The sequence below is a fragment of the Oratosquilla oratoria genome, chromosome 37 (assembly GCF_046742065.1).
Source record: "Oratosquilla oratoria isolate Oo_2021 chromosome 37, ASM4674206v1, whole genome shotgun sequence".
NCBI classification, from domain to species: Eukaryota; Metazoa; Arthropoda; class Malacostraca; order Stomatopoda; family Squillidae; genus Oratosquilla; species Oratosquilla oratoria.
In genome coordinates this window covers 33,322,433-33,348,921 of record NC_134813.1, presented here as the reverse complement: position 1 = coordinate 33,348,921, position 26,489 = coordinate 33,322,433, and the positions used below count along the sequence as shown (strand labels likewise).

General features: G+C 40.5%; 1 protein-coding gene across 1 annotated transcript in view; it reads left to right on the top strand.

The window, feature by feature from the left end:
• Positions 1–12,815: 12,815 nt before the first annotated feature.
• thoc6 (THO complex subunit 6) overlaps positions 12,816–26,489 on the top strand; it is a 38,041-nt gene continuing 24,367 nt past the window's right edge. The window contains exons 1-3 of the mRNA XM_076175457.1: positions 12,816–13,059; positions 18,349–18,496; positions 23,403–23,486. Of these exons, the coding sequence (XP_076031572.1) occupies positions 12,947–13,059; positions 18,349–18,496; positions 23,403–23,486 (345 nt within the window). The 5' untranslated portion in view covers positions 12,816–12,946. The remainder of the gene's footprint in view (positions 13,060–18,348; positions 18,497–23,402; positions 23,487–26,489) is intronic.

Sequence of the window (26,489 nt, the reverse complement as noted above, 5' to 3'; positions counted from 1 at the left end):
ACAAGACCACGTGCGGGGGGGGGGGGTTACAACACTTGAGGTCACAATAGAATTAGCCGACATCTGTCACAACAGAACTTTTAAACATGTCGCCGGGCGAGGAGATCTCGCGGTGTTGGCAGATGAAGGGTGACAAAAAAAAAAAGTATGTAAACCCTTTTCCTGTGTTAATCCCAAACGGTTATAATTTTGTTCTAATGATAAGTCACCACAAGCACCCCATCCCTTCTTTGTACCCACGAAATGGATCACCCACTTCAGCACACACACACACATACACACACACACACACACACATACACACACACACACACACACACACATATATATATATATATATATATATGTATACATATATGTATATATATATATTATATATACATATATATGTATATATATATATATGTGTGTGTGTGTGTGTGTGTGTGTGTGTGTGTGTGTGTGTGTGTGTGTGTGTGTGTGTGTGTGTGTGTATACTTGTATACATATATATGAATATAGTTTTTCTGGGTTGAGGGTTAAGGGTTGAGTTTTATGCAGCTCACCATTGGAGCGCTATTCTTCAAGTGCCACAGGAATTGTCATCAAGTTACGCCAATCACTATTACACACTCGAACCAGATTAGCCTCCACTTAACGTATAAGAACATAAGTAAAAGAAAATATCACAAGGGAAATCATTGTGGCATCTATACAAATAAAGTAGATATGATATCCTGAAAGTAATTATAAATTCTATTACTCTAGTTAAGTGATAAACAAGAAGTACTAGGGAGAAGTTTTGGTGAGATCCGGGAGTAGAAACGCTGTTGCTGGTGGATACCGGATCCCTTAACCTAAAAGGAGCCCTGGCGGACTTGGAAGAGTGTGTGGGTGTGGGTGTGTGGGGGGTGCGGGTTACGTCCCTGAACTGAAGCTATCAAAAGCTCACGACCCGAATAGCTGAAGTATCGTATTTGGGCCAATTTGTTGAGATGTATGTAGGACTCCTCGCGAGATTGGTTTTAAAAGATAGATGAACAGTGGTCCTTATACGACTTTATAAAATATTGAGTGATTGCATCAAGGTCGAGATCACCATACCGCATTTCAATTTCTGCATGTAGGCCTCCATTCGGTCTCCCAATGTTGATGGCTTAGAATTAAAGTGTATTGTGGTTGTTATATATATATATATATATATATTATATATATATATATATATATCAGACAATCTCCTTGACAGTGACGCACGGGATTCGAACCCGCTGTACTTGGAAGCAAACTTCCAAGACACCCGCCTTACTCCGCTCGACCATCCACGGTATAAAACCTTGAGAACTCATAGTCAATCTGACTATCGAGATTGGGGAGGTCGCTCACTGCACCCCATACACACCATTTCACCCCAAGGACAACCGCACACGTGGGAGGGGTAAGGACCGGAACGAATCGATAGTCAGATTGACTATGAGTTCTCAAGGTTTTATACCGTCGATGGTCGAGCGGAGTAAGGCGGGTGTCTTGGAAGTTTGCTTCCAAGTACAGCGGGTTCGAATCCCGTGCGCCACTGTCAAGGAGATTGTCTGATTGATGTCGCTGTTCACTAGCGAATTTCTCATATAGTTAAGTTGGCGATAGCGTGAAAGGGATTGTATCCATTACAATCTTACTAACCATCACCCACCACGCACGTGATCCACATGCTTGCAACAGAGCGAGACTTCCTCTTGCTTACCTTGCGTTTCCCACGACATGTACACCTAACGCAGCACATTTGAAGACAAACAAGATATAGATGCCTAGTGTCACCAGACTAACCTATCATAAATCCTTTTATTATAACTGCCCTAGTGTATTAATGTGAGGGCGAACGAGGAACTATGTTCTCTCGGCCCTGAAAAGTAATACCAGTTCGGGTGCTACTGGATCTGCTGGGGCTTTAATCAAACATCAAAAGGAATCAATGGATTTAAAAGAGTTAACGAATACAATAAACCATCAAAGTGTACAATACAATGTTGTAGAATGGGAACATCTAATACGAGGTGCTCAACACCTCCGTATCGTAACAACAGTAGCGATGTCCGGGTGCGTATGGACGAACCGTTCCGGCCCAATCGGATGCGGCGTGTCTTGAGAACAGCAAAGGTGAGAAGACCCGACGTCGAGTAGCCTGCGACTGGAGTAATGAAGACTTGGGATTGGCGTGGCAGTGGGTAGTCTTCGCAGGACGTCTTCTGACCAAGTTCTATTCGACGTTGGGGAGGAGGGATATATATATCCCTGAAACTGCCGACGTGGCCGCTCCGCGCAGGCGCAGTCTTCTCGGGCTTCAAAAGTTCGAAGCTGACTTGCTCGTTGTACTGGCGCGCAAACAAGCCGATTCGCCGAGGTGGGGAGCCAAACGACTATCAGTGCAGCCGCGATGAATTGACTTGTGGCCGGGGGAAGGGGGATGGGCCCTTACAATTAAGCATAAACTAGCATATATATATAATATACCAAACAATATCCACCAATTGTAGGACTGACCCTCTTACATAGAACAGACCCCATGCAATGAATAACAAGACTAACACCCTTGCTTGAAACCACTAACACTCCTATAAAATGTTTAACACCCATGTCACGTAGCCAGAGCTGGGGTAGGTGAAGAACCTACTGCCAGAGGCTGGGTAGGTCACGAACCTACCGGCCGGAGGTCAGAGCTATTGTGCCCTAGGTCAAGGCCTGGCACTTATTGTATTTAGCCCAAAGGGGCAATTGCATTTGTAGTTTAACCTGAATCTCTTGTTTGAATAAACAAAGAAAACTCCCGCTTTGGAGTCTATCTCGCCACATTAAGACTTCCCTACGTAACCATATAACCTACCATAACGGTTACACTGGCGGCAGCAGCGGTTCGCCCACGCCCTATATAACGGTTACACTGGTGGCTCGCGGTGGCCACAACCACGTATATAACGTATACACTGGTGCCCAGCGGTGCTCCTACACCGTATACACTGGTGGCGAGCGGTGCTCCCACGTCCTGAATAGAAGCGCCGTCATCAGCCATACTACAAAGGTTACACAACCAATCCAACTGGCGAGCGGTACTCTATTCCAACCTCCGAAGATACAAGCCTACCTTATACCAAGAAACACTGGTTTCACACATGCCTACCACAGAAGGCCGAATACATTCTTCAGTCATTCAAGCCACGCCTACCATTCAGAACATTCAGAAGGAGCAACGAAGAAGAAACCGTCTATCTTCGACTTCTCATATCTTCCTTCAAGCCACTTGATTCTATTCAGACCAGCCGCGCCTGCAGCTCAGACGACCGAGATCGTCTACGAAGCAGACATCGTCTACTTCTCATCAACCGCATCAGAAAGCTAGCTCATCACTTCGTCAAGCAAGCAACACGTCTACCCACAAGCGCACCACCAACCACTCCCTTCGAGACGACAGCCAGAATTCTAAGATCGCAGCTTTGCATCAATCTTAGAATCGGTGGTGAAATCGAACCCATTCGATTTTGAACCACCTGGTGGCAGTACGCTACCATAGTCTCTGTAGACAGATATCTACAGCGACATAGAAGAACCGGTCAACTCTACACCGCACCTCATCAAGACTCCAAGCCAAGAGATAGAACTTCAATCAAAACCACAGGTTTCCATTCACCCGAGAACAACGCGAAATCTGCAAGCTCAGCACCTCGGTAAGCATATCTAACCCCCACCCCCCTCTATCCCTTCAAGCAGTGGACCCAGGCCGACGAGACACATCCGAGAGACAATCTCGTCCGCCACCCAAAACTACCGTCACCAATCTCCATGAGTATAAACCATAGACTCCCACTAATTCCCCCCTTTTTTTATATAATTCAGAAGCCGGACGAGAAACCACCTCCACCACCCCCCTCCATGTCCACCCAGACCAGAAGCTTCGCTATGACCGGCCAGACCAGAGGCTTGCAGCGGTTAGGCCCAGACCCGCCTAGACCAGCCTCCACCCCCACCCCTTCCACCCAGACCATAAGCTTCACAGCAGCTAGGCCCGGACCCGCCTAACATACCTGCTCTTCGCATCGGGTCAGCATTCTCGCTTACCCACCCCAACCACACAGCCTCACCCTCCACCCACCGCCACCCTTGGGTCACCGAGAATTGCTGACACTGCGATGTTCAGCGTCAGCTGGACGTCAACAACTTAACCCACGACAGTGTCACATTCACCAACAGAGCAGACCAGTGCTTCCAGAATTCAGCGCAGACCTGCGATAAGTACCCCAAATTTATTATTTAATTTTATTCTTGTACATCATACACCCATAGATGTATATGCATAACACACGTATCACAGAAATGTAATAATCATTTTAATTACAATTTTTTAAATGTAAATTAGCTCACGTAGAACTATCTATTAGTTACAATTATAGAAATTCAAAGACCACGATAGACAAAACCTAATAATCAAAACATCCACTATGTAATTTTAACTTACAAATAATTTTTCAATTTTAACGTAGAATTAGAATATCAAAATGTCACCGCGAAGAAATCTTCCAGGCAGTCACCCGAAACATAGTAAATTACGATAAACCATTGCACAAGACAAATCCCAAGATGACAATAACTAACTCTTAAACTATGAATTTACATTAATTATTCCTCCTTCGGACGCAGGACGTCATGCGATTCGATAGGATAGGTCCTCACGATCATTTACTTATAAAACCCTTTTTCAATATCTATACAAGTACTTCTCTACTTCCTTCCGACCGTGAAGCCCCGGAATAATACACTCAAAACCCAACACACTCAAACAGGATGAATAAGCATTCCATACCATACAAAATAAAATAAGATAAAATAAAATAAATTAACTGCCTTAGATAAATATAAATATGTATAAGCCCATAAGAATAACAGCCCATGTAAATTTTAGCCAATAACCATTCTCAAAAATAACAAACTTGTATAAGTTTATATGTCTATAAAATGTTATATATAATGATATGAATTTTAGCTCTACACAAACTAACAATAATAATCAAAAACAAACACTAAAAATTAGGATGTCATGTCTTCAGTAAGCTATGACTGTAGTGAAATAGTACATTCCAAATAATATCTCATAGAAAAGAGATTATAAAAAATTCTCATTGAACAGAGAAACAAGTGTATGGTGAACAGTGAAAATTGTTCTCATTGAAAAGAGAATATACTAGTGTAAATTTTTTTGTACATAGCTTACTGAACACACAAAAAGATATGATAATATACGTAAAAATCCCCCCTTTTTACTCATTCAAACATATTTTGTTGATCAATATCACCCACTAGCAAACTTACAAATTATCATATCTATATTGTATTCAATTATGTATGCCATCCCCACTGTCACGACCTTAACCCAAGGTACGAGGACGTACCTCAAAAAGGTCAGGGAGGCAATGTATCCATTACAATCTTACTAACCATCACCCACCACGCACGTGATCCACATGCTTGCAACAGAGCGAGACTTCCTCTTGCTTACCTTGCGTTTCCCACGACATGTACACCTAACGCAGCACATTTGAAGACAAACAAGATATAGATGCCTAGTGTCACCAGACTAACCTATCATAAATCCTTTTATTATAACTGCCCTAGTGTATTAAGCATAAACTAGCATATATATATAATATACCAAACAATATCCACCAATTGTAGGACTGACCCTCTTACATAGAACAGACCCCATGCAATGAATAACAAGACTAACACCCTTGCTTGAAACCACTAACACTCCTATAAAATGTTTAACACCCATGTCACGTAGCCAGAGCTGGGGTAGGTGAAGAACCTACTGCCAGAGGCTGGGTAGGTCACGAACCTACCGGCCGGAGGTCAGAGCTATTGTGCCCTAGGTCAAGGCCTGGCACTTATTGTATTTAGCCCAAAGGGGCAATTGCATTTGTAGTTTAACCTGAATCTCTTGTTTGAATAAACAAAGAAAACTCCCGCTTTGGAGTCTATCTCGCCACATTAAGACTTCCCTACGTAACCATATAACCTACCATAACGGTTACACTGGCGGCAGCAGCGGTTCGCCCACGCCCTATATAACGTATACACTGGTGGCTCGCGGTGGCCACGACCACGTACTTAACGTATACACTGGTGCCCAGCGGTGCTCCTACACCGTATACAGGGATTCGTTCTGGTCCTTACCCCTCCCACGTGTGCGGTTGTCCTTAGGGTGAAATGGTGTGTATGGGGTGCAGTGAGCGCCCTCCCCAATCTCGATAGTCAGATTGACTATGAGTTCTCAAGGTTTTATACCGTGGATGGTCGAGCGGAGTAAGGCGGGTGTCTTGAAAGTTTGCTTCCAAGTACAGCGGGTTCGAATCCAGTGCGCCACTGTCAAGGAGATTGATTGATGTCGCTGTTCACTAGCGAATTTCTCATATAGTTAAGTTGGCGATAGCGTGAAAGGGATTCGTTCCGGTCCTTACCCCTCCCACGTGTGCGGTTGGCCTTGGGGTGAAATGGTGTGTATGGGGTGCAGTGAGCGCCCTCCCCAATCTCGAAAGTCAGATTGACTATGAGTTCTCAAGGTTGTATACCGTCGATGGTCGAGCGGAGTAAGGCGGGTGTCTTGGAAGTTTGCTTCCAAGTACAGTGGGTTCGAATCCCGTGCGCCACTGTCAAGGAGATTGTCTGATTGATGTCGCTGTTCACTACCGAATTTCTCATATATATATATATGTATATATATATATATATATATATATATATATATATATATATATATATATAGCCACGTCCTTAGCGTGAATAGAGTCCTATGGTTGTGCTGTGTCATGCTCTTGTGTGAATAAAGTCTCCTGTTTTTATTTTTAAGGCACGCCTTGCGTGAATATGATGTGTAGTGTGTGTTACAATTTGTATTGTATTTCATAAAACGTTAAACATTGCACAATACCCGTCTTTTGAGGCGCGATTCCATACGTTCTATCATGACGCCAAGCTCGGGGAAACGTTACATTATTTGCCGCGAAAACTTATTCTGCTTTCCCATTGGTCGGAGGTGTTTAAACTACCTACTTTGGATACGTTTCTGCATCCTAGAAAAGTAAGCACCCATTCCCGGAATATAAAAGGCGAAGCAGAGAGCGACCCGAGAGTCAAAAGAGAAAAGACACACAGAGAAACTACCGAGAGAGACTACCGAGAGGTACTACCGAGAGAGAGGACATAGAAGACAAGAAAAGAAGCAGACTACCAGGGCCCATCTGAATCCACGTAGAAATTTTCCTACGTTCCTCGATTACGATAACTCATCTAAACAAGTCCTTTGGACAACAACGACTGCCCAATCTCCTTCGTGTTTTTCCGAATTGTTTCGGACATCTCCAGACTGCTACTGGACTAGGTGCGACTCGATTTTCTCTCTCTTTCTCTCTCTCTCTCTCTCTCTCTCTCTCTCTCTCTCTCTCTCTCTCTCTCTCTCTCTCTTTCTCTCCCTCTCTCTCTCTATTTCTCTCCCTCTCTCTCTCTCTCTCTCTCTCTCTCTCTCTCTCTCTCTCTCTCTCTCTCTGTTCTTTCTTGACTACAAAACATCAACAAATCTCCTACATGTTCCCGACTACCAGAAAATTCCCCTACCAAAATTTATCATGCATCAGCCTCTCCTCAAACAACTCATTCGTTCCCGAGATCAGACGACTTTCCGTTCGTGCTACTTCTAGCAACCAGAATCAAGACTCGTCTATACCATAATCAAGACTTCTTTTCGCCCACCTGTTCTTACGTGCTGCTTACAAGCGCACACCTAGCTACTCTACCTGGCAATTAATTATCCATTTATAATTCATGTAACATATATTGCTATTATTTCTTATTCTATGTCCATTTATGTTGTTTGTGTCTATTTTTGTTCTTGTAAATAATTAATTCTAACGAAGAGTTTAATTATCCTGCCTGAACTCTCTGTCACTCGTCCGAACTGCGGACGACCTTAGCTTTTTTTTTCGTGTCGTGACCAGCCTGGCTCATAGGTGGGCCGTAATATATATATATATATATATATATATATATATATATATATATATATATATATATATATATATATATATATATATATATATATATATGCACATGTTGTCACGGTCTGGCGTGTTGTATTTTATTTGCTGTATCAAACCTGGTCAGAATTCGATCAGTTCTATCAATCCAACTGCCAGCGTGCTTTATGCCTTTTTATTGGGAGATTTTCCTTCCTACACTGGATATGAAGTAAAGGCGAAATGCAAAACATAACTTTTTAATTACATGATATAAGGTATATACAAAAATTAACTTAAAAAAATGAAGGGGTTTGAACGAGGGCGTGAACGCACAGCACCCAACCCTCTTTTATATGTGGGACACATACAAATATCAATGGCAGGTGCCATTTTGTTACATCTATAGGCCTAGTCTATATTCCTATTTACCTGTCTTCACATAATCCTTTCACTTCTTTATTTCTGTGTGAAGAAGGTTTACAATTTATCATATGCTATCTATCTGAATCTTGTTGAGAATTTATCATGAATTGAGATGGTGCTACTTTCCTTGCCATCGTTGTTGTGATGCACTTTGACCTTTCTGGCAAATTGTTTTATTTGTGTACTCCACCACCATACTACGCAGCAAATCTCCTGCAACTGGTAACTGTATTAAAGTAACCTATTTTTTTATAGTTCTATATATCATTACCTAGCTTAGGATAACCTAGTAGTGGTCGAATTCAACAACGATTTATGTGTTTGCATCTTAATATAACTACTAAGAGCAGTTATGATGTTATGTAGTTCTTGCATGGGATACGCGGACTAACATGTACATAGCACAGCTTACATAAGCTACTGTGTTACACCTCGTTACACTTGCACATCATTGTGTCATATCGTGACATCATGATAGATCGTGACACACATCATGACACATAATAATACATCGTGACTATATATATATATATATATATATATATATATATATATATATATATATATATATATATATATATATATATATATATATATATCAGCAGAACTGCTGCTGCTACTGGATACCAGATGCTCTAACCTGAAAGAAGCCTTGACGGACTTCGAAGAGTGTGTGTGTTGGGGGGGAGGCTACGCCCCTGGACTGAAACTATAAACAGCACACGACGTAATTGGTTGAAGCTTTGTATTTGGGCCAACGCGTTGAGATGCCTGTGGGACTGCTCGCGGAACTGGTTTGGATGGATCAGATCGAGTGTACTTACCTTCCTTGGGACTGATAAATAATTATTTGTTTACCCGACAAGATCAAGGCCGGCTCCTCAGGCGCGCAGTGACTTCGTGAGTATACAAGGGGTGAGGCGCCGTTTTTCTATGTGATTATTTATTTGTTGGTTGGTTGGTTGGTTGGTCTGTCCGTTTATTTGTTTGTTAGAAATAGTGCGGCTAGATACACTGATGTAAAAGATTTAAAAGATAGATGAATATTAGTCCTGATGTGATTTTGTGTGTATTTACCTAGTTGTATTTTACGGGAAGGGGAGCTATGCTCATGATGTCCCGTCTTTATATCTCATTTTATCTAAACTATTTTTAAATTCATGTATTGTTTTTGCACACACTACTTTTTCATCTAACTTGTTCCAAATGTCTATTACTCTGTGAGGAAAGCTATTCTTTTTCAGATCTCGCGCGCGCGCGTGTGTGTGTGTGTGTGTGTGTGTGTGTGTGTGTGTGTGTGTGTGTGTGTGTGTGTGTGTGTGTGTGTGTGTGTGTGTATTCACCTTGGTCTTTGGATCACGTGTTGGACTCGTGATCAACAGCTATTTCCCTCCCGGAAGAGAGCTCAGAGCTCATATGACCGATCTATGGGTAATGCTATGACCTTTCACGCACACACACACCCAACTCCCCGCCCACGAGAGTCAGAGTAACGACCCGAAGCGCAGCGATACCGAAATAATTTCGGCCCTGGGCAGGATTCGAACCAGGTACTGCGAGCACCCCCGTACTTCGCAGTCCAGTGCTCTACCAACTGCGCCACCGAGTCGTGTGTGTGTGTGTGTGTGTGTGTGTGTGTGTGTGTGTGTGTGTATTCACATCACCTTGGTCTTTGGATCACGTGTTGGACTCGTGATCGACAGCTATTTCCCTCCCGGAAGAGAGCTCAGAGCTCGTATGACCGATCTATGTGTGTGTGTGTGTTTGTGTGTGTGTATATATATATATATATATGTATGTATATATATGATTATGTGCGTCTATATTCTATATATGTACACTAGTATGTAGAGTACGAGTATATCATGTTTGCACTAGTTTTGCAAGACGTAGGGGCGGGAGAGTAAATATCAATGATGACTTCCGGCAGTCACACAAAAGAGGAAATATATATATATATATATATATATATATATATATATATATATATATATATATATATATATATATATATATATATATATATATATATTTATGCTCATTGCTTTGGCAAACTTCAGATACCCACGGAAGGTCACGGGCTGATTGATTCCCCGGTGACCCCAAAAGGCTGTGAGGTTCTTACCTCAGGAGGGGCTTAGCCGCGGCCCTCGCCTACCTTACCTCTTTTATGAGTGGACATCTAGGACAAGTGGTAGTTACCGGTAATTTACAGAAGTGCCAGAATACTGCCGTTTAGGGTGTCACGTCTGTTTTGTTAAAGTACAATATAATAAAAAAATCAATAATTCTTCTTAAGGCCATTTTGATATCCTTTTTTATAGCGACACCGTCTGCAAATTGCATTCTGGCGAGATTATGTTATTCAGTGTGGAAAATACCGTAGATATGAGAAGTCGAAGTGTATAACATCTGTTCACATTCGCCAAAAATACTGACGGGGTCGATATGATATCACGTCGCCTTCTAACGTTCTGTGTTCTGTGATTTCATAGCTGGACAGGGCTATGTAACGCCACATACATCACAGACTTAGTATACCTAGACTCTAGTTTAAGTCGTCTTTGTACTGTGATCGTCGTGGCTACGCTTGATGGGGTGGGGTTGTTAGGAGTGGATTGTGCTGGAGTGGCGGATTGTATGACCTCTGCCTGGGTGGTTCATCAGGGAACTGACTCGGGTTCGGGACACTTTAAAACTAACACGTCCAGAGTCTCGAAGGCAGAGGATTTGCATTCATCGGAATACACTGCAGACTGGAGAGAACGTTGAGCGGTTCTTTCGACAATCCACACATTTGGATGGATTTGGGTGCCTGTAAGACGTCGACTTCGATGTTTATTACACCCAAAGTATTGGTAGATAGAACAGTACCGTAGGCGGGTGCAGAGGTAATAATCTTTATTTGGAATCTCAGGTATCCTTCATACGGATGGTAATGGAATTGGATATCAGTGTTGAGGGTAGAGTCTTTATGCTGTTTATTGTTCTCTTGGGACGGTAGACTTGTTACTTTTTGCTCTGAAAATTCTTTCACGAGATCTGGTTCTCTGGTTTCTTGAAGCTGTTGGGTGTTCATCATACCCACGTAGGAGCCGAAGGTCGCATGAGGTTCATTTTGGACTTGGGTCTAGACAAGGGTTGAAAGGAATTAGATTTATATAATTAGTTCCACATGATGATACGGACTGAAAAGCTTTGATAGTCCAGATCAGGATCTCCTTCATCTTGGTAAGGGCCGGGATGAGGACTGCAGTAGTTGGGTAAGTCTGTAAATATGATTTATGTAAAATAGCTAATTACTGGAGCTCAAGTTGTCATTCTGTTGCTGCGGCAGTGATTATTATTCCGTTTGTTGGAGGAAGAAGTTAATCATGTATGTACGGTATGTGTGTGTGTGTGTATACATGCGTCATCACCCTTTTGTTGCGGAGGGAGGATTATTGCAGGAAGGGGTAGAATGACAGAAGGGAAAGGGAAGTTGATGGATCTGGATAATACGTACCATAGAAATGTTCACAGATTGAGTAGCTTTGCTAAGGACAGCGCCCCAGCCATGCGGGACTCAGATAGGCTATGTTTAAGGCACCTTTTCTATTCCCCTCCCCATGTGAGATAAACAGAGTGAATCCTGAAAAGGATATTATGTACGGGGTGCTGGATAGCTCAGACTTGACTCCAGGTGGTTTGTTACATACTCTTTGAAGACAGAAAACAAGGTGAGAACGCATACGTAGACATACAGTTTACAGATATGCCATCCAGTAATCATATTTTTCAATACCCCAAGCGGAATGTAACCTATCTTCCACCATTTGTGATCATCTCATAGACTTAAACAAATTAACACTCCCTGCATATGGAACATTAAATGGTGCCCGTAGCTTTAAATCGCTCATTTACAAAAGTCTCTGCTTATTTTATTTCGTTTTCTTATATATACGTGTCAGAAAAGAAAACTGCAAAAATATTACGTCAGTACCAGCTACGGAAAGTGGAAGCAATGATAAAAATGGTGTAATTTAAGCGATCAAGAGAAGGTTGAGAAGTAGAAATGCGGTATGTTATGAAAACCTCTTCAATGAAAAAACGAGGGTTGTCCTTGGAGATGGAATCCAAAACAAGTTGTAATACCATATATTAGCAGAGAGGCGGTAAAAATAGTAAAATGAAAAATGACTCTCAGACAGCATGCCATATAATAGAATATCACGGCAATAAGTCGGGGGTGGTTGAGAGGAGGGAGAATTGGATAAGTAATTATGTATTCATATTTTTACACTAGTGACATCTATTGAGCAGACTACAGAGTATAAGTGTTCGTCTGTGTGTTTACGAATACACGGTATTGGTCAACTTTCTCATCGTATGCAAGCTGTGGGACTGTGACGTCAGTTGTTTTGTTTTGAAGAATAAGCGGCAACAATAATTGCTACATTTACTTAAAATTTGGGCTGAATAGTGTTGGTAGTTCAGTTGTGATTTAAGCAATGGTTCCAGAAAGTCTTAAGCAGTTATACTGCGTGAACTTTGCACAGGCATTCTCATCGGAGTCAAATTTGCTTGCTGTGGGAAGTAGCGAAGGAAAGATTGTTGTGTTTGAGTAAGTGCCCACATTTCAAATTTGTACTTTCTTCATTCCCAGGCGTCTTAAGGTGTAATTATAATATCAATAGGTAATATGATCTGATAAGACGCTGACCACTGCCGCTCTTTTGGAAGGAATGACATAGGTTCTCAGTTCAAATACTACTCAAGTACCTCATCCAATCGTGATAACTTGTTGGACCGGTATGTCACATGTGCAGATGTACTTAGAGTTAGAGTTAGATACTCACAAGTCTTCTGGAAATGGGCCGAAAAAATCATTCAGCTGTTCATTATTCTCTTAATTTGGTTGGGTCAGTTTTTCTTAGATTTTCCTTATAGTTATATTTCTGGTTCTGAGTTTCCCAATTTTTATCTAACTTTTTCTCTAGAAAAATAATATTTTCTGAGCATATTGTTACTGTAGAGTTGTAGATATGATATACATGTTAAGTTGTAGACATTACTGTTATTTGGCAAATGTCAGCAAGTATTCTTTGCTTTGTGGGTTTGTCATAAATTAGTTGTTAGACGCTGGCAGGGTATCCAGTCAAAACGTCCTTGGTGTGGTAGTACCAAAACGTCCCCGGGTCAAGCACCAAAATGTCCCCGGGTCAAAACGTCTCCGTTCTGCAACGTACTTGTCTGTTCACGATGAAAATAATGGATAAACCACATCTAATCTGTAATTAAGGAGACTACAACCGTGAATGAATGACCAGGTGTCTTCAATATTGTATACATATACAAAGTCAAGTACGTACTCTATACCGTTTGAGATCAGACATGCAATAGCTAATTAGCAGTCTCACTAATTACAGACCAAACCCAAACAAGGACGGTTTTTGCTCAAATGCGCAATTTTATATATACAGTTGCATTATTTGACATATTTTCTTTAAAATGTATGATTTCCATATAATTTGATCAAAGAGAAGCCACGTTTTTATCCTCTGCAGAATTACCGACCATAGCTACGAATACTGTCCAACTCGCTAATTACCGACCAAACTCGAACACATTTTAAAGAAAATGTGTAAAATAATGCACCCACATGCACACACCACTGTAGTAGATCAGTGTTACACACATTATTATTAAGATAATGTCATAATTATACAATGTTTACACAGAATTTTCATAAGTTTACTTTATTAGAAATTCCAATCATACCTTACTCGTAATTCAGCATAAACGTAGGTCGGGTATGTGTGTGTGTGGAGAGGGAAGTGGGTATTGAAATGTAGAAATTACACCCAGCGAGCCTCGATCAACCCAGGCGCGACCGACGGAGCAATTGATCAAATTCAGTAGTAATTTATGGTACAAATGACAAGGACTGTTGGTTTTAGATTATGTTTACTTAAAAAATGGTAATAATAACGGGAAGAATTGAATGGAGTTTTGACCCTAGCTAGGACATGTTGACCAGGGGCCATTTTGACCCGAGGACGTTTTGGTTTCACCCGGGGACGTTTTCACCAGTAAGCGCTGGCAGTTCAATGTAATCTAGTAGTATTTACCTTATTTTAGTTTGGTAAAGTCAAAAAGTGCCATACAGCTCAGACAAGATCTTTCATCACAGCTGCATATTGATTATTGACAATTTTTTTGTAAATTAAGATGAGAGTATCATCTCTGTAATGTAAACAGTACCCTGTGTTCAGCTACTATGGTGAGTTATGGCTGAGAATCTACCATATTATGCTATGTATTGTATGCAGTCCTCTTCCTTCCCATCCCATACATTAATTATTTTGTGACAAACTCAAAAATGTGTACCCTGACTTTCTGGAAGCCCCTATTCCTCCCAGTGCAAAACATGTTAATCATGGATGGCTCTCCTATTTCCGTGAGGGAATCTGCATCCGACTTAGGAGTAGTGACAGATACATCGAAGAAATTTCATTAACATATTGCAAGTATTGCCCAAAAAGCTGAACAAATGTCTAGTGCTATTCTTAAAGCTACAATTAATCATGGTCCCATTATATATCTTGCATATTTGCCCATTATTAGAATATGAATTTGCAATGTAGAATATAGGTCACACATTGGATCTACAATTGCTTGAATCTGTACAACATACAGGGTGCGAGGGGTACCTGAGGACAAGTGTAGTAATAAATTAAAACAACTATAACTTAGTAGTAAACAAACATTTTAATGAAATTTTATGCACAAAATCTCAATAACCTTATTTATACATTTATTCTATAAATCCACCTTCAACTTCTATAATTACTTCAATATGAGACCTAAATTCTTGACATTTAGTGGTTTTTGTTCATCTCAGTCATCACCTCAACAATGGCAGTCTTTAGTGAAGCTATGTGATTAGGAGGATGTCAATTAGTTTCTCTTTCAACAATGCTCCAGACATAGTAATCTATAGGATTTAAATCTGGTGAGTTTGGAGGCCACATGTTTGGCATTACATAATCATAAAGATTATCTGACACCCATTCTTTAGTGAACTGGGCTTTGTGAGAAAGTGCTGCGTCTTGCTGAAAGATGTACAGTCTTCCATTGCATACTTTATCTTTCCAAGGTTTGACAGCTGTTTCCTGCACTTCAATGTATTCAGCAGCATTAACCATGTATTCAGCAGCATTAACCCTAAGACCCTGTTGAAAGAAATGAGGTGGCATATCATGGCCTTCATTGCTGACAACTCTTAAAACTATCACAGTTACTGGGAATTTAGTGTGCATTACTCTGGGAACCTCAGAAGGATCTGCACATAACCATCTATCATTCCTACTATTAAACTTTTGGTCTTGGTCGAAGTTCTTCTTGTTAGGAAAAAAACAAAGCATGCCATCCTCATTAGGGTTTTTAATCTTGTTAAGCACCCGGTTTGCACAGATCAAGCAGTTTTCCTGTCTCTTTGGAAACTAGAACTGACCTCTCCTTAGCACTTATGACTGTACCACATGTGCTCATGCACCACAGTTCTGATAAGCCACTCTAACACCTAAAGTTCTCTGGCAATGCCCTACATTGATTTTCCAGGATCATCATTGTTTCTGCCCCGACAGCACTGTGTGGGGCAGAAACATGGAACATAAGAGAGGAGTTTGAATGTGTTTGAAATTAAATGTCTGAGAAGTATAATAGGGGTTACTAGGCTACATAGAGTGAGAAATGAGGAGAACAGGGGTGGAAAGGGAGTCGGGAGATAGGGTTGATGAAAGAGTATTAGGATGGTTTGGACACATGGAAAGAATGAGTGAAGAAAAATTAGTAAAAGAGGTGTGGAAGGCAGATGGAAGGAGTGAATAAGAGAGGGCATCCTAGGATGAGATAGATGGATGGGGTAAAAGGGGCATTACAAAAGAGAGGAATGTCTGTTGAGGAAGAACGGGAGAAGACAGAAGATAGGGTGAATGGAGAAGAGTTGTGTATGAATGATGCTGTGATGCATGAGGAGGAGTGGGTGGGGGATGGGGGGTGAGGAAGTATGTATGAGAAAAAAAATTGACATGGCCTGAAGGGATTTCTCCCCGTCTTCTCCTTTTCTACATGAGGGGACGGAGAGGGGGTGTCGCCAAATTAATGAAGCGGCCTTGCTGTGGATGTGCTGTGTCCTGTGACATTGATTCTGACCCAGGGCAGTGTACAGGATGCAGGGATGACCCATCATTCAGGAGGTGACAAGATGAGATGGAGGGTGGAGAGGATGGAATGGGTGGGAGTGGTTTCTACGCCTTTTTCTTTTTGGCTACCCCCCGTGTAAGGGGGAAAAAGCCTTTGGTATATGTATCATTGATAATGTTTTGAATTTGTTGGATGAACTATGGTGTTCTTATAGTGTCCAAAGTGCCTTTTCCTCTTACAGTTGCATTATCACCACCAGTTTTCATTCCTACACAAATTTTGTGAACAAAGGATCTTGCAACATTCAGAAACTTGGCAATTTCTAAAGTGCTGTGTTCCACACACACAGCAGTGATAACTGCGTGTCTTTTCATTTCTTGTGTTACCATATTGTCTGCCATGGGTGTCTGTCAAAACAAAAATATAAATCCAATTGAAGATGGTAATATAATGTGTCATTATGGGCTCATTTGGTATCTTGTCAAATTCTCTCTGAAATGCACATCCGGTACAGGTCAATCTTCTGCAAATAATTAAACCTGCCAGTGAAGTCATAGCAAGGCAAACATTCCAAAGGAATTCCTACTGGGCCCATCCTGAGAACGTCCTTTTGGCAATGCTGGGAGACATTGAGCTGAAGAACAGGACATTAGCTATTGACAGAATCAAGAAGATCAGAGAAATTATTGTGCATGAGGAAGAGGTACATGATTCTTGGCCACCAAAAATAGATAAGACTGCTAAGAACCTAATAGATCTACTTCCCCCTGAAAAGTAGTGCAAGTTTGAGCCACTTTCTATTGACATTCCATGCCACCCTAAAGGTGTGGAGCAGTGTGTGCAAATGGCAACAGAAGCTTTTGGCAAAGTTTATGGAAAAGAAGGAAGAGACGGCTACTTTTGGGCAGTATTAAAATCCTGTGACCTCATGCCATCATTTAAGACAGCATGATTTTAATGTATCAGTTGACAAATAGTATGTATCAGCTAGATAAAAAAGTTTAACTCCTTAGTTCAAACTTAACTCCATTGTATTTAGAAGCACTTATAATAACAAACCAACATTTCTGATGGAGTATATCTTTCTGGCTTGAAAATTAAAAGAGATGATAATAAATTTTGAGCTTAAAAAGAGGGCTATTCCAGACATTTCTCAAAAAATTAAAATCCACCTTTGAAATGTGCATGTTGATTTGCTGACATTTGTTTATCGATGATACTGTGATGAAAGGATGGGGGGAGGTTATCTGTGAATGATATTTTGACACAGCCCAAAGGGATTTCTCCCCATCTTTTTCCACGTGAGGGGACAGAGAGGGGGCTGTTGCCAATAAAGTGAAGTGGCCTTGCTGTGGATGTACTGTATCTTGCTGCATTGCATCTTTCTCAGGGCAATAAACAGAAGACAGGGATGACTCATCATCCATGAGGAAACTAAGATTAGTGGAAGGAAAGGGTGGTGGGTGGGAGTGGGTATTGATGTGGCTACCTCCCTTATAAGGTGGAAAAAATGTTTCGTATATAAATAGATAGGTTAACAAAACTCGGTAAGTTGATCAGTTCAGAGAAAGGTGTATCTTTTTAGTGCAGGCAAGGGATTCTTTTGCCAACTTTTTATTAAGAAATTTCTCATAGGTGAAAATAACATGCATATGTATAGGATTGTGTATTTGATTTTTATACTTTACTCAATTTTCTTTTCCAGTGCAAGCAATCTTTTCAGTGAACATGGAAGCAGAGTTGATGAGAAAATTAGAAAGCCAGAGCAAGTTTTCAATGCACACAATACTACCATCTATTCTATGCTCTCTGCTGCTGGCTTCTGCATCACAGGAACTACAGGAAACATTGCCGTAAGGGATTCTTGTCATGTTGAATTCTCTGTAAAAACAAGTTTTGATATCTTATTTGCAAATGAGCATTTTACATGCTATGATACGCTGCTCAGTATTTATCGATTTTTTTCCCTGAGGTGATTGGGCATATTATATAACATCTCATGCTATTCAACCTTGCTCCATGGTCTTGTCTTAGACAGGAAATGCACTGCAGCAAAGGTTCTTATCCTTTCCTCACATTGCTATTTTCATGTCATTTCAGCATTTCTTTCTCCCAGTTGTGCATAATCCACATTCATGTTTTTCTTTACTGCTGTTATAGAACCTTGCATTTTAACTTCTCTTTCTCCATAAACTGTATTTTCCATCCCCTACTTGGATATCTATATTTTCATTTAGCTTGATCTCAGTAAGACCCATTATATCCAGTTCTTTCTCTTTTGAATAAGTGTGCTAACAGTTGATGGAGTGTGCCTTCTAATGGTAGTCTCGAGTCATGTGGAGGGGTGGACAATTCAGTCGCCCACAGGCCCAGGACACCCAGGTTTCATCTGCAGGCAACCATGAGTTGCTCCAAAGGATCCCACCGGGCAACTACTGTGAAACTGGAATTGTCCACCCCTGATGTGTCTCAAGGAGCCCCCACAAGTGTAAAATACTTGGAACCCCGTTAACATCCACCATTCAAAGCACAGTATAACTCTTCACTTCCATCTGGAGGAGTAGAGCCTGTAACTGGTCTCTGAAAGAGGAGCTGAGAATTTGACATATTTGGAAATGTTGGTTGAATGCAAGAGATGGTTTAGACATTTTCATTTTTAATTGATGTAATAATATTTGAGAAAGAAGAATGTCTACATCCATTTTTGCACAAGCTCACAATGATATAGGTACACAAATATATGCAAACAAAATATTTATATAAGGAAATGCTTTCATTTAAACAGTTGTTGTTGTTCCCTAGACTAAGCAGTTCTGCCTCTCCAAGTAATGCCATGGCTGGAACAAGGTTTTCCCACAAGTCCTCTATAGAATGTATGTTGTGTTGTTTGCATGTATGATTGTGTATAATGCAGTCTTGCATGGTGTGTTGAATATTATGGGGTGAAGTACATCCTGGGCATTTGTCCATAATGCGGTCATCCAGCCTCTTCTGGGATATCAGTGGGTCTGGCATGCAGCAATGTGTCGTCTTTTAGTGTTTTAATGGAGCAGTGAGTGAATATGATTATGAATATGTTTCCGTGGGCTGGTATTTGGTGGTTGTGGAGGAAGAGAAGAGAATAAATATTTGTGTGTGATATAGGTTTTTATTTTTTATTTTTTTATGTTATTTACCTAGTTGTATTTTATGGGACAAGAACTATGCTCGTAGTGACCCATTTTTGTATCTCTCCGCATCTAGTTTATTCTTAAAATTGTGTATAGTTTTGGCACTCACTGTTTCTCCGTTTAGTTTGTTCCAGACATGAATCACTCTATGTGGGAAGCAATTCTTTTTCAGGTCTCTTCTGTAACTGTCCTTCATTAGCTTCTTCTCATGTCCTCTTGTTTCTCTTCTGTCCCACTTTAATAAGTCATCTCTATCGAGAATTTCCATCCCTTTCATAATTTTGTAAATGGTCAACAAATCACCTCTTTCTCTTCTCTGTTCTAGTGTTGATAGATATAATTTCTCCAATCTTTGTTCGTATGTCAGATTTGACAGTGTAGGTGCCATTTTTGTCACTGCTTTTTGGATTCTTTCTAATTTTCTTATGTTCTTTTTTGTGCTAGGTGCCCACAGTGTTGCAGCATATTCTAGTTTAGGTCTTATCAGTGTAACCACTATTTTTTTAACCATCTCCTCATCCATGTAGTCAAAGGCCACTTTCATTGATCTTAAGTTAAAAGTCCCTCCTAATAATTTATTGACATGTTTATCAGGTGTCAAGTGACCCGTCACTTGAGATGATTACTCCCAGGTCCCTTTCTGAATCGACTTTTTTGACTTCCTTGTTTCCAATTTTATATTGACCCGATACTCTATTTTTGCTTTTTCCAAAATCCATTATGCTACATTTCTTAATGTTGAAGTTCATCTCACATCTCTGACTCCATTCCCATATTTTGTCTAGGTCTTCTTATAGCGTTCTGCAATCTTATTTTGTTCTTACTCTCTTGAGTAATTTGGCATCATCAGCAAAAAAGCTCATGTAACAATTTACTCCCTCATCCATATCATTTATATATATGGCAAACATTAAAGGAGCCAATACAGAGCCTTTCAGGACGCCACTCTTCGCATCTTCCCAGTTCGAATTTTTGTCTCTAAGTACCACTCATTTTTCTCCCAATTAAGAAATTCTTCATCCATTCCAGCAGCTTACCTTGTATTCCTCCTATTATTTCAATTTTTCTTATTAATTTTTTATGTGGTATTTTGTCAAATGCCTTCTGCAAGTCCAAGAAGGTGCAATCTGCCCAGCCATCTCTTTCTTGTATTATCTCAATTAATCTCAAGTAAAAGCAAATTAGGTTTGTGGTACACCATCTTCCACTTCTAAAGCCAAATTGTTTAGGGTTTACTATTTTATTTTCTTCCAATTGTTTGGCCCATTTGTTTCTGATGACTTTTTCACATATTTTTGCTTCTGTGCATGTAAGGGATACTGGTCTGAAGTTTGTAAGATCTTCATTATTCCCTCCTTTATATATTGGTACTATGTTTGCATCTTTCCAATCTTGTGGTTCCTTTCCTTCTCTGAGTGAGAAATCTATTATCTTGTATAATTTGTCTGTCAGTTCGTCTATACACTCTTTCAGTATCCAATTTGCAAATCCATCCGGTCCATGCAATTTCCTGACATCTAGGTTTTTTATTTGGTATCTTATTTCTTTTTGTGTTACTTTTATTTCTTTCATTTTGTGTGATCTTACTTGTCCATCTTCCCAAAATTGTGAGCTCTCAATTGTAAAAACAGACCTGAAATGTCTAATCATAACTTCTGCCATTTCTGTGTATCTATATATTCTTTATCTTCTTCACGCAATTTCACTATTTCATGTTTATCCTTTAGTTTTTCATATATATGTCTGTAAAAGAGTTTAGGTTGATCCTTACATTTGTCTATGATATCTTTTTCATAATTCCTTTTTTCTTTCCCGCGTATATTCACATTTCATTCCTAAGTTTATATGTTTGCCTTTTTTTTTTTTTTTTTTTTTCTCTCTCCATTTTTTCCAGGCTTTGTCTCTTCTGTCTATAGCCTCACTACACCTTTTACTCTCATTTTGATGTTCCATTTGTCTTCCATCTTTGTTTCCTCTTTAGAGAATTTATCCCAGTTTGTGTTTTGGAAAATTTTTTAGTTTTACAAAATCAGTTTTGTTATACATTAATCTTCCTTATCTATGTTTATCATTCCTACCTACATTGTCCTATACTTTTAATTCAAACTATTAGTATATGGTCATTCTTTCCAATTGGTGTTTTATACTCCAATTTGTTCACAATATCTGGTTCAGAAGTTAATATTGTCTTGTTTCGACGGTTCCTCATTGTTTCTATATTTAGTTTTTTCCATAACCCATTGTGTTAGGGTGTATTCACTGGTCATATCCAGTAGAATGTTGCTCCAAAGTTCTTCTCCCCTTTTTACTATCATTTCTTCCCAGATTATATCCTTTGTATTAAAATTGCCCATGATTACTATGTTTCCACCCTCTTTCAGTAACTCGTTTAGCATATTTATGTTTCTTGGTGTGTGCGGGTGTGCTATGTTTGTGGAGCCTGCAGCAAGTGTTTGTATACCTCTCGTGTCAAGGTGATCCTTGACTTTGAGGACTTTTGTTTCATAGTGTAGGTGAATCACAACACGGTTTTAGGCAACTACACTCCACAAATACTCTTCTGATAAACCTCACGCAAAGAATTTTAGATGGCATCAATTCAGACAGGCCCCCATCATAGAACACTTCTCATAACATTAGACATTAGTAAAGCTTTTGTTGCTATCCCCCGCCACAATCTAACAAAATATATAACACAGACATGCACAATAACACCAAAAGATGGCTGGCCAATTATCTGGCAGGCAGGAATGCTTGTGTGTCATATAATGGCCAATCATCGCACACCAGAAACATTAAGAATGGAGTACCACAGGGCTCAGTTCTATTCCCCATGCTCTTTAATCTATACATGCATGATATACCCACACCAGACACCTCATAAATACAAATCTCTCCCTATGCAGATGACACAACCATCACATGCACTCATTGTAACACAGACAAAGCTGCAGAAATAATACAGCCATACCTTGATACACTCAACACATGGTTCATTACAAACAGACTCAAAATAGCCCCAGCCAAATCTTGAGCAACACTTCTCACCAACTGGACAAAAGAACACAAATACATACCTCATCTATATATCAACAACAAATTCCACACACTTACACCGAAAATTCTTGGTTAACATACGATGCATCCATGTCATTCAAAAAACACATCACAAACATTAAAAATAAGTGTACATCTAGACTTAATGCACTTAAATCAATCACTGGAACAACATTTGGACAAAACAAAAAAACATATTACAATATACAAATGATGCATACGCTCAGTGATGAATTAAGCAAGTCCTGCATGGGCACCTAATCTCAGTGAGACACACGTCAACACCCATCAGACCATACAAAACAAAGCCCTAAAAACAATTACAGGCTGCACAAATACAACACCTACAGACCACTTACATTATGAAACAAAAATCCTCAGTCACTTAAATAGTTGCTGTAGAAGACTATTGGCAGCTTAAAATGGTAATGTCTCTCATTTGCTGGTGGTAACTTTGGTCCCAATAAAACTAAAATTGTATGACTAATTATGTTAACTGATATATAACAAAAGATTGTAATTTTGTTTGCAGGGATGGAAATGGGATAATCTGAAGAAGGATAATCCTCAGATGTCTTGGAGTATAGCTCTTGATGGTGACCAGTCCAACTTTGGGGTAAGAAAAAAAATGCATTAGAGTACTTTATTCCAGTTCAGTATAAAAATAGGTAACTAAGAATAAAGTAAGGGATAATCTTGGGGGGGGGGGGGAAAGTTAACCTCATATTTTGACATATAAAGAACCAATTATGGATGCCTGCTGGCTGGTCCTAGAAGGTGGACATCAAAGAAAATTGTCCCCATACTGCTTGTCTTCACAACCCATCAACACCTTCACTTCCATTAGGAGGTGTAGTTCAGAGTGCCGGCATTTGGTCTTTGGATTGGGCCCAAGGTCTTTCTCAGTCAGCTTCAACAATTTGTCCTTCACTTTTTCATTTAAGAAGATCTGGCTATTTACTCACTTCTCTCATCCATGACGAGCAAATATGAGGAGGAAAGAGTGGTGGATGGGAGTAAAATGGGTGGGAGTAGGTACTTGCCTTTTGACTTGGCTACCTCACTTATAAGGAGGAAAAAGCCCTTGGTGTGTGTGTGTGTATTGGCTGCTTGTTATTGTGGCAAAGTAGCATGCAGTTGATACTTTAGGGTCTATATGGGGCACCCCTACGGACCAGAGCCACACATCATTTTGTCTATGATAGAGGAAAACTCTGTTCATAGAGAAATGATGACACTTTTATACTACGACTGTCCCTCCATTATGCTGTCCCCCAATCCCTTGTTGCTGTCCTGTACAATTTCTCTGAGTATTCTTTTTCTGTGGTGGGGAAAAGAATACTGCCACCAAGTATTCCCACTTGGATCGTAAGAGGCGAGAAGAAAGGGACAGGGATTGGGACTAGGTATCCTTCTCCTTGTAGCCCCACAGGGGACATTCCTAAACAAAAAAGAGAAGGCATAAGAGGGTCTGGGAGTTTTCGGACCAGCACCCTAAGGTTTGGGTCTTTTAATGTGCGTGGATGTGGTACAGATGAGAGTAAAAGGGAAGAGATAGGTAGTATGTTTGTGAGAAGAAAGATGGATGTGTTGGCTTTGAGTGAATCTAAGTTGAAAGGAAAGGGTGAGTGTAAGTGGGAGGTTATCAGGAGTGAAGAGAGGGCGAGGGAGGGAAGGTGGCTATTCTAGTAAGTGAAGAGATAGGTAAACGGGTAGTGGAGTGGAAGGAGGTTTCCTCAAGGAAGGGTGAGTGTAAGTGGGAGGTTATCAGGAGTGAAGAGAGGGCGAGGGAGGGAAGGTGGCTATTCTAGTAAGTGAAGAGATAGGTAAACGGGTAGTGGAGTGGAAGGAGGTTTCCTCAAGGATAATGTGGATGAAGGTGAAACTGGGAAAGGAGATGTGGGTCTTTGTAAGTGCATATGGGCCTGGCAGTGAGAAGAGTGTAGAAGAAAGGGAGGCCTTTTGGATAGATTTAAATGAGTGCATAGAGGATTTAGGAAGAAATGTAAATGTAATAGTACTGGGAGACCTTAATGATAGGGTAGGAAATGGTCCAATTGATGGAGTGGTTGGGAAATGTGAGAGTTCCAGGAAAGAATCGTAGTGGAGAGTTGATGGTGGAAATGTGTCTAGAAAGAGAGATGATGATAGCAAATAGTGTTTCGGAAGAAAGTCAAGCATAAGTACACATGGCAGAGGGTGGTAGATAGAGCGCTAATGGATTATGTAGTGGTAAATAGGACTATGATAGAAAGAGTTAAGGATGTACATGTGCTAAGGGGAGAGGGTGGGGGAATATCAGATCATTTTTTGGTGGAAGGTAAGTTGAGAGTGGAGGATAGATGGAGAAAGAGGAAAGGGACAAAAGGTAGGGAGGTTCTTAGAGTGAACTCTTTGAATGAAAAGGGAAAGGGGTAGGAGTACGAAAAGAAGCTGAAGGAGGAGTGGGAGGGAGTAAAGGATAGAGTGGAGCTGAGTGTGGAGGAGGAATGGGGATGGTTCAAGGAGGGAGTCATAATGTGTGCAAGGATGGTGTGTGGAACAAGAAGGACAGGGGGAAATAGAAGAAAGGGTAGTGAATGGTGGGATGAGGAAACAAAGAAGGTTGTAGAAGAGAAGAAGCGAGCTTTCACAGATTGGTTACAAAATAGGACGAGGGAGTCATATGAGAGGTACAAAGAAAGAATCGTAGTGGAGAGTTGATGGTGGAAATGTGTCTAGAAAGAGAGTTGATGATAGCAAATACAGTGTTTCGGAAGAAAGTCAAGCATAAGTACACATGGCAGAGGGTGGTAGATAGAGCGCTAATGGATTATGTAGTGGTAAATAGGACTATGATAGGAAGAGTTAAGGATGTACATGTGCTAAGGGGAGAGGGTGGGGGAATATCAGATCATTTTTTGGTGGAAGGTAAGTTGAGAGTGGAGGATAGATGGAGAAAGAGGAAAGGGACAAAAGGTAGGGAGGTTCTTAGAGTGAACTCTTTGAATGAAAAGGGAAAGGAGTAGGAGTACGAAAAGAAGCTGAAGGAGGAGTGGGAGGGAGTAAAGGATAGAGTGGAGCTGGGTGTGGAGGAGGAATGGGGATGGTTCAAGGAGGGAGTCATAATGTGTGCAAGGATGGTGTGTGGAACAAGAAGGACAGGGGGAAATAGAAGAAAGGGTAGTGAATGGTGGGATGAGGAAACAAAGAAGGTTGTAGAAGAGAAGAAGCGAGCTTTCACAGATTGGTTACAAAATAGGACGAGGGAGTCATATGAGACGTACAAAGAAAAGAAAAGTAAAGCAAAAGGTAAAGGAGCCAAAGAGGAGAGCAGATGTGAAATGGGGTAAGTGTATGACAGAAAATTTTGAAAGTAATAAAAAGATGTTTTGGAAAGAAATTAAGAGAGGAAGAGGAGGCAAATCAAGTAGAGAAGAAAAGGTAAAAGGTGCAGATGGAGAGATGATAATTGAAGAGAAGGCAGTAAGGGGAAGATGGGCAGAATATTTTAGGGAGTTGCTAAATGTGAAGGAGGATAGGGAGGGAAAGAGCTGCAGTGGGAAATGCGAAGAAAATCACCGTGATGAGTGAGGAGAATGGAGGAGAAATAAGGAAGGATGAGGTGAAGGCAGCAGTT